At 40.7% G+C, this 14,500-nt stretch overlaps 1 protein-coding gene and 1 long non-coding RNA gene across 6 annotated transcripts in view; one reads left to right on the forward strand and one right to left on the reverse strand.

Annotated features, from left to right (window-relative positions):
- Nucleotides 1–1,170: 1,170 nt before the first annotated feature.
- Nucleotides 1,171–13,822, reverse strand: LOC146382785 (uncharacterized). The gene is made up of 2 exons (XR_014800672.1): nucleotides 13,742–13,822; nucleotides 1,171–1,662 (listed from the first exon to the last, which is right to left on the reverse strand). It is a non-coding gene; the product is annotated as an uncharacterized LOC146382785 (long non-coding RNA).
- Nucleotides 1,786–14,500, forward strand: part of tjp1b (tight junction protein 1b) — a 71,198-nt gene continuing 58,483 nt past the window's right edge. For 4 of the 5 annotated variants that reach the window (XM_084933686.1, XM_084933687.1, XM_084933694.1 and 1 more), the window contains exons 1-2: nucleotides 1,786–2,421; nucleotides 2,953–3,064. In XM_084933686.1, coding sequence (XP_084789812.1) covers nucleotides 1,983–2,421; nucleotides 2,953–3,064 — 551 coding nt within the window. In that variant the 5' untranslated portion in view covers nucleotides 1,786–1,982. Of the gene's footprint in view, nucleotides 2,422–2,952; nucleotides 3,065–13,704; nucleotides 14,267–14,500 lie in introns of those variants that run through there. The other variant, XM_084933689.1, reaches the window with a different exon arrangement.

A 14,500-nucleotide genomic window follows, 5' to 3' on the forward strand; every position in this document is an offset into this window, starting at 1 on the left:
TAACCTCTCTCCCATTATAGTAGATGTAGGGCCGGAGCAGAGTGCTCTAAGTGCAAAGCACAGTAGGTGGCTGTGCAGTTAGACAGAGGAAGAGAAAGACTCAGCGTTCCACAGACAGGTGACACTGTGGAGCAAACATGTCCTCCCGTGCTTAATACAACTGAAAAACTGCGTGTACAACTGGCCTTATGCCTCTCTGTTGTTACTGATGACAAACCACAGGCTATCGCTATAGTGGCTGAGTGAGTGTGAATGATTTGTAAAACTCAGAACACAAAACTACCACACCACTGCAGGAGGTCCCAGTCAAATCATATCAAGTGGGTAAGTAACAAAAAATAAATCTTTCACTACATTTCCTTCAATCGAGGCAGTTGTTTAAATGAACTGTTTAAAGTACAGTTTAAATGAACATTTGTGACTGAAATGTGGGTGTGTTAGCATATATTTTTGCTTTCCTGCTGGAAAAACTTGAAATATTTCTTGGTTAATTTTAGCCCTTTAAAGACAAACAATACAGAAATTATAATGCACATAATTTTTTAAAAATAAGAATTTAAAAATTATATCAGCAAATCATAATTTACACTAACTACAGTGCTGTCTTCCCTGGTGCAATCTGAGGCCATGACCAAGTCCCATCTAGTGATGATGAGACATGTTAAAGTGCTATGCACATACTCACAGAATGATCTTTTTTTCTAACTTCCAGTAGAGATACAGTTTAACAGAGCAGCCATTCAGTTACACTGTAATTATTTTATGAGCTTTTTCGATAAGAATAAAGAAAAAACAAAGCTTTTACCATTTTAAAAAAAGTTTCTAAGTTCTCTTGGTGTATGTTCAGATATAAGTCGTGCCTGCTTAGGCTAATGACAACGGTAACTGACGTAAAAGTGATTATTTAGCCTGCAGCAATTCGCAACATAGAAGAAAAACTCATTTTCTATTCCACCCCGACGTGAGTAACGATCTGAGCCTGACCACTGTAAAAATGATCTCTGCCACAGCCCCTGTTTTGTATCATCTTTTATAACAAGCTGTTTCTGTATTCATACTTCTCAAATACGGTGATGTATTACTTTTGGCTCAGTTTTTGGTCCTGGTGAATATTTAATAAAAGCCTATTATGGCCACATGTGCAGGAGTCACTGATCAAATAGCACCATCTTCTGGTAAAGACGTTTATTTTTTTTCTCAGCACTTTGATAAAATCCACTTCAAGGTCATATTGGTTTGTGCTGCATTAGTCTTTTCTTTTTAATAGATTTTCATTGAAATACATTAAGCTCCCCTTGAAACACCCTTTTTCCTCCTCATATGTTAATGTTTCTCCTTAAGCAGGAGTAACGCTGGATTTAATGGGTCAGTGCCCGTGACGAAATGTTCTAATCTTGTTTTAATCAGGTGTCACATTCTCACAGCAATATCCAGGAAGGTGAGTTGTTAGGAGAGTTGCTGAGCTGCGGATTGCTGAGTTCCTCCCATCTTACTCAGCCTAACAGTATGTCTCATTCACTTTACACAGTTTTCCTCGATGGGTAGAGGATTTGACTCTCGCACTCCTTGTTTTGTAAGTCCCTGGTGATTTCGAGGCCAGTCAGCACAACCCAAAATAACTGTGGAGCCTTCTGACATGGTTGTTCTAAATTATCTTCTGGGCTGTAACAGAACAGAAAAACTAGTTAGACACATTTTTAATTAAATGGGCCATACGGATATGAAATGAAGACTTTAGTGAATGTTTGATCTTCCAACAAGACAGAAAAATAATGCAAAATATGTTGAGGGTGTCTAAGCGCTGGTGAGCAATGTGCATTGGTGTACTTAAGAGTCTGTTAATCTTCTTAGTGTCGCTAAGTACCCGGCTAGAAATCAGCTACTGTCCAGATTGTCTCTTCCTGGCCCAGATAAACGACTCAGACAACAACAAAGGGAGGCTTGAAGAAATATGTGGCAAGGTCTCTTCACTGGCATGAAATATGCACCTCCCCTCCTTTGGGAACTATTTTGACAGAGCTGTGGAAGAAGTTTTGGTGGGTTTCCTCAACTCGAAGATGTTTGGCAGTGGCACCAAGAGGTGGTTCGTGAAGAGGCAAAGAAGACAGCAGCAGCAGAGGTCTGGCAGGAAGCCATGTGCCAGGAAGAAGCAGAGATGGGCAGCTAAGATTCTCCAGCAGCACAGAGAAAAGATCCTGAGCGAGCTGGATGTCAACAGTGTACTTCCTTACCTGGTGTATGACAAGGTTTTTTCACTGGGAGAGTACAAGGAAATACTGGGACAGGATTCCGACAAGAAGCGGACCGAGATATTCCTGGACCACCTGTCCTCGAAGGGGCCTACTGCATTCGGCTCATTCTGCTCTGTTTTGGAGGAAGTTTGTCCTCACATGCTAACCTGCTTTCTGTTGGATGGAGAAGGTAAAAACATTAATAAGCCTCTAATTACACCATTAAGCAGCAAAGCACAAAAACAAGAGGTCATAGAGGGTCTTTCTAATAAAAATGTTTCAGCTCATTAATCTGTGGCAGCTTTGCACTTACATGTTCAAAAGTTTTAATTATGTACACATATAAAAAGTACAATACAAAGGAAATTAAACTACTTTGCAGTAATCCAGCACAACAGACTAAGAGCAAGCAAAAATAGCTTCTTAAATCTGGGTGGCTGAGGGGATTACTGAGCCGCCAGCGTTCCTAACTAGCCTCTGACAACATATGGCCTCAACGTGGGTGCAAATGCAGGGCCTTGTCTGTGCCGCACTACTCCAGGTTAATGTGTTTTTACATAAAACACACTCTCACAAAGAGAAGTGAGTGTCTTCCTTACACGTGGCAATTTCCCACAATTACCAGCTCATGAATTCTCCTGCTTGCTCACCCGGTCAGAGAGAAAGAGGTGTAAATCAGCCAAGTTGTAAAAAGGGCTAAAATATTAATCTGCTCCTACAGATGGTGTCTCAGGACAGGGCAAGAAAGGGGGCGTCACTGCGCCCCCGAACACTCCAGGAGAGCAACCTCTGTGCCCGCCTCCCATGTACACCGACCCCATATTTGACTCCAGGTGAGAACTGCTTTACATACCCTATCAATGATGTCATGTTGAGTTTTATTTCTGCTGAATCACACGATGCTCTACGAGAAGATAAAATCATCCTTCCATGTTTTAAACATTCAGATCGATGACAAATTAACAGCTGTGACTAAAAGAGTGACGAAACAATGCAAAATGCAGAAGATCTTTTTCAGTTGTGATACAAAGTTAATATCCACTCATTATGGGCATGAATGTTTGAATAGTTTTAGCCTTTTAAAGATTTCTTTTTCCACGGCTGGGAGGATTTTAGAGCACCCATCTTTCATGTGATTAAAAAATAAGAATTGGGTGAACAACTTTGAATTTAGTTTGGATTTTCTTGAATTCAAAGAGGGTCAATATCATACATAAAGGCTCAAATATTTACATACACCCTTGCCAAAATAGGGTAAGTGTCCTCTAGCAAGTTGGAACTTTACCAGACCCTTGGTAGCCACCAACGAGGCATAATTATTGTTGGATATTTGACAACTCATCTGGGCAGAATTGGTAAAGTTCATTTGAATTGGTTGGTTTATCCACACGTTTCACAAATTTTCAGTAGACTTGAGGTCGGGGTTTTGGTAAGGGTGACAGTTTGGTCTTCTTTCAGTCCTTGGTAAAGGTCTAAATAACTTGTACTTACATAAATGATTTTTAACTGATGATCTTTGAATCTGCAGTGGTTTAGAAATGACTCCAAGAGACCTTAAACAGTTCAGAGAAATCATTAAAAGCCCCAAATTAACATGGAATTAATGTTCATGATGAGTGAATGTAAACTTGTGAACTGCATGAGGTGTAATAGAATTTTATTCTAATACTTATTTAAAAAAAATCAAAAACACCAAATGACTTAATATTGTTAGGAATAATCTAAGCAATGCAGCACTGAAACAGTCACAGCACCGCTAAAAATAAAACTGCAGAAAAGAGGCGCATAAAATGACCTCTGGTGAGTTTGTTGATTTTTTTTTTGTATGTAAGAGAGCGAGCCTGGTAGACAAAGTCCTGCGAGGGTGTGTTTTGTCACAGAGTGTGTCAGCCCTTCTGAATGCGTCGTGACTGAGTGACAGTGTCTTTCTGGATGTGTGTGTGTGTGTGTGTGTGGACCTCTGGAGACCTCCATTGGCCCAGCTTGCACGGTGGCGGGGGTTGGGCAGAAAATATTTCATAGTGTGTATATGAGTGTCGTGTGTGTGTATGAGAGGTAGCATGGATGGGTGGTTGGGGGGCATTTGTGATGCTTCGAGTGAAGGGACAGGCAAGCTGATATGCTCCCTGGGCCGTTCCTTTTTAATGTATGACAGCTAAGTCAGCATGGGGACAGCCATCCTAGTGGTTTGGCCCTGGGCACTGACACACACGCATAGACACACACATACACACACAGACAGGCTGACAGAAACAAACCAACACACTAAACAGCATAACAGCACAGAGAATGGTCACAGAGCCTCCACGGGAGATGCAGTACGCTAACAAGCCAATGTAAGTCCTCTTAAAATTTCATTTCAGGGTTTGATGCTTTGTTTGTGCGTTCACCTGAGACCGTTCAGTGTAGCCGTATACATGAAGACGCTCCTTGGAAACTGACGTCTCTGACATGCATCTGCAGGTTTTGTGAATGGCTTGTTTTCAATGCACTTGTCTTTGTTAGTGCGAATGTCACTACAGTTGGCGAATCAAGCGTCGGGCAGTGCTGTCTGCATGTATATCAGGATAAAAAAGCGTAATCTTTTGTTTGTTCACTTTTAGAAGAAGTAGGACAGAAACTGCCTCAAGTGATGGATGCTTGGCTTCAAAAATTGTGCACCAGCATGTGTCCCAGTGTGACAGCGTGAAGCACGACTGCTTGCCTGCCTTGTTATAAATGTGAAGGCAACCTGGGAATGTCTTCCTCTTGTTTGAACTATGTGAAGTCATGTGAGTTTTTTCCCCCCTTTTATTCTCTGAACACTTTCTCTGATCCACAGCAGAGGAGCAGATTGATTGTCAGCTGTGTGGGTTCAAAGAGGCACTGTGTTTATTAGTTTGGCTTTTTGTTGCCTCTGGTCAGTATCCTGCTGACTGAGAGTGAACACGCAGCATTTAATCACATCTCCAGGCTTCTGCCTTAAAGGGCGCTGAGAACCTGTGTGTACCCACAGGGAAGGTGCAGGGAATGATGGGAAGCTTGCTGAATCCAGTTTAAAGGCCACTGGTTGCCAGATTGTTTACAATATGCAGCTATTCTTGGTTTTAAAATCAACACTCAAGACCTCTTGAGCACTCATCTGTGAATGTGCAAAGGCTTCTTAGCCCTTACTGAAGTGAAAATTCAAAGGCATGCAAGCCATGATTGCACAGATATATTTAATGAGTAACTGGCTATTTTCAAAACCTGCACATGTTCCATTCCCCTATGGAAAATGAGGTGATTACCCAGGATGCGTTGGCTGTGTGTTTGGCTCTGAGGCCTTATATCTATACGTGAGCCAGCAGCCATGATGTAAGGCACCATGCTTTCATCCATAAGTGGAGAAAATGAGATGCTGGCGGGTTGAAGAGGAGGTGGAGGAGGAGAGGAGAGATTAGCTGGAGCTGTGAGGTTATGCTTCTCCGTGCTGATGACTCACCTCACGGTACACAGAGAGAAAGCACTGCGACAGCGCTGAGGTGTGACTGTGTGTGTGTGTGTGTGCGTGCATGTGCGAGTGCTTCATTACTCTTGGTCTTCTTGGTGCAGTGCATTCATGTGAAGAGGACTTTCTCTGTGAACTCCTCTTTGTTTGGTGCACGAGTAATAAATCACAGTGTTACAGCGGTAGTGGTTCTCGGGGCTTTCGTCCAGGTTTGGCTCCTCTGGGAGCAGCTTCCGAGTCCTACAAACCAGCTTTGATTCTGCTGTGCAGAAAGAAGTGGACAAGCAAATGGAAGGACACAAGAAAGAAGGGCAGCCCTGTGTGTCCTATTTACTTGCTTGGAAAAAAAAGAAAAGAAAGAAAGACGAGGACTTTAGTGTGTTAATTGTGCACACGTGTACCTGTGTGTGTCTGTGTGAGCACGCTGGTTTTGGCGTGCGTGAGCGTGTGAGTGCGCGGCGCACAATAAGAGATGTCAGCAGTGGGTTCTCATGTGAGAAGGGTAATGATGGGGACGGCTCCTCAGTGGAGATGCAGAGGAGGGGGATGTCAGTGTGCAATCAAAGTGCTGCAGTGGAGTGTGCATGGAAATGCAGTGGGCTTCAGACTGCAGCACAGCCACTGACCCACTGTTGTGTTAGTGCTTCCCCACTGACACACTACCACTGGTTTCCATACACATTCCCTGCAGTGTGTATGTGTGCATGTGAAAACAAAAGACAGAGAGAGAAAGAGAGAAGCTTCGGTAATGTCTCTGTGTGTGTCCTCAGCAGTTTTCCTATCATTTAATGGCTGCCGTGTCTTACATGACTGATAATGATGGTGTGCAGAGTCTGATTAATCAGGGGAGTTATCTGAGTGGCATCCTAGTCAATGGGAGGTGACACGGTGCTTTGCTGGTAGGTTTGCTGGAGTGCAACTCTGCACTGATGATTCCATTATCGATGTATTAGCTGACTGTTGACAGGATTCAAGATGCTACGAACAGGAAGCAAAGAGGCATTTTTTTACATAAGAAACTGAATTATCTAACGAAGTCTACAGGAAGGTACCTCTAATGATCTATCCATAGGTTTTTTTTTCTGCATATCCAAGGCTCAGGGTCACATCTAGGCTGAAGTCTATCCCAAGGTGTCATAGGGGAAGAGGTGGGTTACACCTTGGATAATTTAACTATCTATCACAGCCATTCATATCTACATTGACACCAATAACCAATTAAACTAATGTCTTTGGATGTTAGTTTAATTGGTTCACAGGCTCACAAACTCCACACAGAAAGGCCCTGCCAGCTGCACTAACCACCACACCACCGTGCCGCCCTGCCACTAATAGAAGATCATTAAATTCTACTTTGTGCTGTTTTCTAATTACACACAATTTAGTCGATGTACTTTCAAAACAAACCAAAATCCTACACCGTTACTCTCACCTCATATCCTCACTGTCATGAGTTAAAAATGAAAGCTACACTAACATTACTACACATTAGATCATTTTATGTCTATCTTAATGTCATTACTGGGCAATTCTGTGCATCTTTAAGAAATTTTACTTAGTGATTTCTACACAAATGAATGAAGTAAATGAGATCTATGATATGCATCCAAAGATTAATCAAACTGAAATATACTGACTTAAAATACTGGAATCTAAAAATATCTGAAATATGAGACCAATGGATGAAAACCTAGTGTTTGTATAGTTATAGCAATATGTATTATTTGATATCTTACTTTATAGTCTGTCTGTCTGCTCCAGAAACCTGTGTAGGAGCCAAGCTTGTTTCAAGGCTTTGCAGGTGCATTTAATGTCTATGCATATAAATCACTATATGTTTTATTTTGTTTTTAAACTGAATCATATTTACTTTATGCACACTGAAGCCTTTTCATCAGCAGGTACTGGATGAATGAACTTATGGACATATGAGCACTGGGTGAATTTAGGTTCCTTTAAAGCCCCGAAGGCTTTTCTGCTTCCAGTCACCCAGAAGTAACTAGCTGGCAACCACCAAAAGGGCTGTTTTACATTTCAGAATACGCCTGATGTTCATTCTCAGCATATCAGCTCTAGTTATTTCTAAAACATCATATCCTATATGAACATTTACTCTAGAAGCTCACTGTACCGTTACACACGCAGTGTCACCCTGCGTTTGCCAATGAGAGTTTAACACTGTCAGTTGGGTAGATTAGGATACTTTCGCGGATAGAGCACACGACATCACGGGTGCAAACATTTTTAGCAGCGTCGGCCACAGAGGGATTTGCTCCCCTGACACTGGCAGCTTTAGTGTCATGCTCTGTCTGTTTAGCTGTATGGTGGAAATCATTTGGATGACGAAACCGTTGCCAAACTTGATTTTCATTTTGATTTTTTAAAATATACATGAAATCATTAGCTAATGCCTTCAGCTCACAACAGTTAAATGATCGATTCAGTCAGTTGTAGGACTGCGTTGCTCGCAGCAGACGTATGTAGTATAAAACCTCCCCAGTTTCCATTTATCTTTTGTTTATGTCTGAGCTGGTGAGGGTGAGAGGTGCAGTTCAGAAACTCAGGTGTCCTCTAAGACTTCAAAGTCTAGACTAATCGACTTACTCTGAAGCTTACAACGGCACCTCTGTGTCAGTCTATTGACTGGGAAGCAACCCACGCCAGCGTCTGTTTGCTGCTAATGACAGGTGGTGTGGGCACTGAGGCAGAGCTACTACGACCACACTTCACTCCAATTCAGCAATCACAAACATAATCAAAAAGGCAGAAAAAAGCATTAAAATATTGCTTTTACATTAGATAACTGATATTAGATATTTTTTGTTATAAATGCTACCTCGTGAACTGCAATCAAAGGTTTAGTTCAAATACCATATTTGCCTTTTTAGTTATTGGGGCTTAAAAATAAAACAATTTAAAAGAAAATGGTTCTTATGCACTCTCGTAAAACAGAAACTAGACGAGACATGAATCTCTTTGAATAGCTGATGGTTGGTTGTGATGTGAATATGTATAAGGCAGTTAAAAAATAATGTGGTTGTAACAGGTATGAGCTCACAGAATTCATAACCCAGTGATAGAAATATAAGGGAGAGTAATAATTCCCTGGAAAGAAGTTCAATAAAATAAATACGAGGGTGTCTCCAGTGAAAAGGTCCAATAAAATTAGGTCATACTGTGTTTGATACTCTGGTGAATATTCATTGTTCACATGCTTTATGTGCGGATGGGGTTAAGCAGACGCACAGAACTGATGAATTTGTTGTAATCTTCAGACTTTCTCATTCATATTACTCTGCACTGGTTGTTATGAGCAACTGTGACAGCTACAAATGATTTCACTGAGCATTCAAACTGTATGAGGTTTAAAAGACAAGTGTAAACTGTGAACACATTCCACTTACAGGGAGTGCAGAATTATTAGGCAAGTTGTATTTTTGAGGAATAATTTTATTATTGAACAACAACCATGTTCTCAATGAACCCAAAAAACTCATTAATATCAAAGCTGAATGTTTTTGGAAGTAGTTTTTAGTTTGTTTTTAGTTTTAGCTATTTTAGGGGGATATCTGTGTGTGCAGGTGACTATTACTGTGCATAATTATTAGGCAACTCAACAAAAAACAAATATATACCCATTTCAATTATTTATTTTTACCAGTGAAACCAATATAACATCTCCACATTCACAAATATACATTTCTGACATTCAAAAACAAAGCAAAAACAAATCAGCGACCAATATAGCCACCTTTCTTTGCAAGGACACTCAAAAGCCTGCCATCCATGGATTCTGTCAGTGTTTTGATCTGTTCACCATCAACATTGCGTGCAGCAGCAACCACAGCCTCCCAGACACTGTTCAGAGAGGTGTACTGTTTTCCCTCCTTGTAAATCTCACATTTGATGATGGACCACAGGTTCTCAATGGGGTTCAGATCAGGTGAACAAGGTGGCCATGTCATTAGTTTTTCTTCTTTTATACCCTTTCTTGCCAGCCACGCTGTGGAGTACTTGGACGCATGTGATGGAGCATTGTCCTGCATGAAAATCATGTTTTTCTTGAAGGATGCAGACTTCTTCCTGTACCACTGCTTGAAGAAGGTGTCTTCCAGAAACTGGCAGTAGGACTGGGAGTTGAGCTTGACTCCATCCTCAACCCGAAAAGGCCCCACAAGCTCATCTTTGATGATCCCAGCCCAAACCAGTACTCCACCTCCACCTTGCTGGCGTCTGAGTCGGACTGGAGCTCTCTGCCCTTTACCAATCCAGCCACGGGCCCATCCATCTGGCCCATCAAGACTCACTCTCATTTCATCAGTCCATAAAACCTTAGAAGAATCAGTCTTGAGATATTTCTTGGCCCAGTCTTGACGTTTCAGCTTGTGTGTCTTGTTCAGTGGTGGTCGTCTTTCAGCCTTTCTTACCTTGGCCATGTCTCTGAGTATTGCACACCTTGTGCTTTTGGGCACTCCAGTGATGTTGCAGCTCTGAAATATGGCCAAACTGGTGGCAAGTGGCATCTTGGCAGCTGCACGCTTGACTTTTCTCAGTTCATGGGCAGTTATTTTGCGCCTTGGTTTTTCCACACGCTTCTTGCGACCCTGTTGACTATTTTGAATGAAACGCTTGATTGTTCGATGATCACGCTTCAGAAGCTTTGCAATTTTGAGACTGCTGCATCCCTCTGCAAGATATCTCACTATTTTTGACTTTTCTGAGCCTGTCAAGGCCTTCTTTTGACCCATTTTGCCAAAGGAAAGGACGTTGCCTAATAATTATGCACACCTGATATAGGGTGTTGATGTCATTAGACCACACCCCTTCTCATTACAGAGATGCACATCACCTAATATGCTTAATTGGTAGTAGGCTTTCGAGCCTATACAGCTTGGAGTAAGACAACATGCATGAAGAGGATGATGTGGACAAAATACTCATTTGCCTAATAATTCTGCACTCCCTGTATATTCACCCTGGGTTAGGGTTAGCTCATACTGTCATTGCGTGTCTTTCAAAGTGCAGCCTCTCTCTGCTCAGTTAGCCTGCATGCATTGCCCTCTGGGTGCTCAATTTCTTCTTTCTACATCCCAGACAATGAAAACTGTATAGGAGACTCACAATTAAGTATGATTCTCTTTGGTGTCTCTGTGGTATTTGCAAGCCTTGTGAAAAACTCTCAAGGTAAATTACTCACCAGCCGTGTCCTGTTACTGTCTACTAATCTATGTCATACATAAATATGAGCACAAAGCCAAAAAAATGCACAGTAACATAAGTAATCCGTTGCTTTCTGTTATCCTTTGGAAGTTAAGAGTAATCACCAAGGACCATCAAAATCTCCAAGTTACTGGTTACATTCACTGGACATTCAGAACTGAGTGAGAACTTTCTTTTTCTTTTCTTTTTTTAAACTCAAAATTATATGCTAAAGGGCATAAAATGATATTAAAACATACATTATGACCCTCATTACCAGATAAAATATAAGGACTTTTTTTTTAATGATCACCAAGCTATATACTGTTTAAGTCTAAGCACATACAGGCTTATGGGTTGAAAATACTTGGGGTCAGTCAGACCTAAAGCATGATAAAAATATGGCATTTCTGTCTGAGTGCTCTCACTGGTCTTTTTTCCCCTGCGAGGGGTGGCTGAGGCTCAGGAGGTAGACCAGATTGTCCAATAAGTGGAGGACTGCTGATTTTTCCCGTCCACATGCAGAAAACTCCTCGGGTGGGACACAGAGCCCCAAGTTGCATCACCATTGGTGTGTGACAGTGCGGCCATATAGACAATGCATTAATCGGCCTCAGTTTTTTCATCTCTTTAGTATAATAGAAGCTTATCTGTATGTCACATGTTTCCCATATGTCATAATTTATTCAGTAAGATGGGGATTATACTTGGTTGTGGAATCGGACACTGGCAGCTGCAGAAAACATGGATCAGTAGTCATTCCCGTCATACTTTTTTTTTGTACGACTGCCTGAAGGGTCCAATCTGGACCCTTATAGATGAATAAACACCTGTTTACACCTGTTTATTTGCATATATATATATATATATACATATATGCAAATATATATATATATATATATATATATATATATATATATATATATATATATATATATGTATATTAGGGGTGCAACAATACTAGTATCGATATTGAACCGTTCGATACAGTGCTTCCGGTTCGGTACGCATATGTATCGAACAATACAAAATTTTTTATTTATTTTATCAACTTTACTTCTGACGATGCTGTCTGTGTTGAGCGCTCAGTGGATCTGCGTTCGACTACTCCACCTAGGCTGCACTGTTGAGTGCAGATCCACTGAGCGCAGCGCAAGCTAGCAAGACAGAAGCTAAGCTTGTTGCAACATGGCAACTGCCTCAACGCTACCCGAAACTGAACCTCCCCCACCCTAATTCAGATCTGGCGTTTGGAACTATCTTGGTTTTCATGTGAAGCATGACCCTGAAGGTAAGCGCGTCATGGACAAAAGTAAAACAGTATGTCGGATGTGCCACGCAATGCTCAATTGGCGGGAACTAGTGCGTTAGCTTGTTAGCTTCTTAACATGTTGACGCCGTCCAGCCCCACGCACGGGGCGATCCGCGGTAACTCGTTAACGGAGATTTGCCGCGTTATGGCGTTAACGTCATTTTAACGAGATTAACGCTGACAGCACTAGTGGGAACACAACGAATATGACTGCACATTTACGCCGACATCATCCTAGTGCAAAGACAAGTGGAAGCAGACAAAAACAACAAGCACGCATGCTACAAACTGTACCCGAGTCATTTAGACAGCCGTTAGCACATGATTCTCCTTATGGGGACCTGATATGTTTAATATGCTGCTGAGAATATACCCCAGAAGAAGCGTATAGTATAGCTTTTATTTTGGAAAGAGCCATTTCTCTGTAATAAACTCGATCTATAATTTCTCTGTGATTTCTCGATCAGATAGATTTTTTTTTTAATTATTTTGTTGTTTCAGCAACATTAAATTTAAAAACTGCACTTTTGAATTAAAATATATATTTCTAATTTTAATAAATGACAAATTAAAAAGGCATGAACATTTATATATATATATATATATATATATATATATATATATATATATATATATATATATATAATAGATATATTAAAAAGGCATGAACATTTTTTTGTATCGAAAAAATATCGAACCGTGACACCAAAGTATATATGTATATTTATATATACATATATATATATATATATATATATATATATATATATATATATATATATATATGAATATATATATATATATATATATATATATATATATATATATATATATATATATATGTGTGTGTGTATATATATATATATATACATATTAGGGGTGCAATGATACACAAAATTCACGGTTCGGTTCGATACTTTGGTGTCACGGTTCGATATTTTTTCGATACAAAAAAATGTTCATGCCTTTTTAATATATCTATTATATATATATATATATATATGTGTATATATATATATATATATATATATATATATATATATATATACATATATATATATGTATATATATATATATATGTGTATACATATATATATATATATATATATATATATATATATATATATATATATATATATATATATATATATATCTTATATTAAAATGCAATAAAACTGGTGGAGACATGCCTACTTATCCAGCACACCAGGACCCTTTTGAAAAAACAAAACAAAACGGAATTTATCAGGAGAGGCAGGGTGTTCAGGGAGCTCTGAATTCCTAGTTACGCCCCTGCAAGTCATTACCGCTTCCCGGAAGTATTACCTAACAAAGGTAGTCGACTTTAAAAAAAAGAACCAACCTTTAAAAAGTAATTAAAGGCAAACTTTCGACTTCCTAAATGGATGCTACAAGCGAGCATCTCTAAATGAATCGGTCCCTTGACCCCCACCCCCTCCTCCTCTCCCTCCTCCCCTCCCTCCCAGTCGCTCCCCTCTGACTACACTGTACACACACTCTCTCCCCTACCTCACACACACGGACGCCTGGACGCTGCAGCGTTTTTAAGAGAGTGTTTCCAACCCTGGACAGGAAGGAGGAGGCAGGAGGAAGGAGATAATGTCCAAATCCTGACCGTAGTCATTAAAAAGAATATAAAAAAAATACACAGTTCGGATGGATCGGCGGTGTGTTTGCCAGAGCTAGAAAAAAAAAGAAAGAAAGAAAAAAAAAAAAAACACGGTCAGAGTGTCATTGCAGACATGGGTCGCAGCGGTACGGCACCTTTCTCTCAGCTCCTCGGGGAGTGTTTTCACTGTCAGTCCTTCAGCGCTGGAAATGGCGTTGTGATGCTGAGCACGGAAGACGCAGCGGAGGCGGATGCCAGGGACTAAAGAAATATATGATCACCTGTGCTTTTCTTTGGGTTGGATTTTTAGTAGCGGTGGACAGTACCATGGTGAATTACCAGAAATACATTACTGTTATGCAGCTGGCTCTGGGGGTGACCGCCTCCAACAAAGAACATTGTCTTCCACCCAGGAAGCGTATGTGGTGAGTATCACTCTCGGTGCGGATGATGGTGATGATGATGATGTGATGCAGGTTGAGGAAAGAAGGAAAAGGGGGGACTGCGATGAGTCGAGCCGTCGCCTCCCACATCTCGTCAAACGGATGAGCGGGTTATACGGAGCCAAAATGCGCCCGGCTCACTCTCCGAAATGACATAATATTCCTGTCAGCCACTGCAGCCGGTCTGCACCATGTTGCAATCGTTACAAACCCACT

The sequence above is a fragment of the Perissodus microlepis genome, chromosome 7 (assembly GCF_051167445.1).
Source record: "Perissodus microlepis isolate ML-2025 ecotype Zambia chromosome 7, ASM5116744v1, whole genome shotgun sequence".
Lineage (NCBI taxonomy): Eukaryota > Metazoa > Chordata > Actinopteri > Cichliformes > Cichlidae > Perissodus > Perissodus microlepis.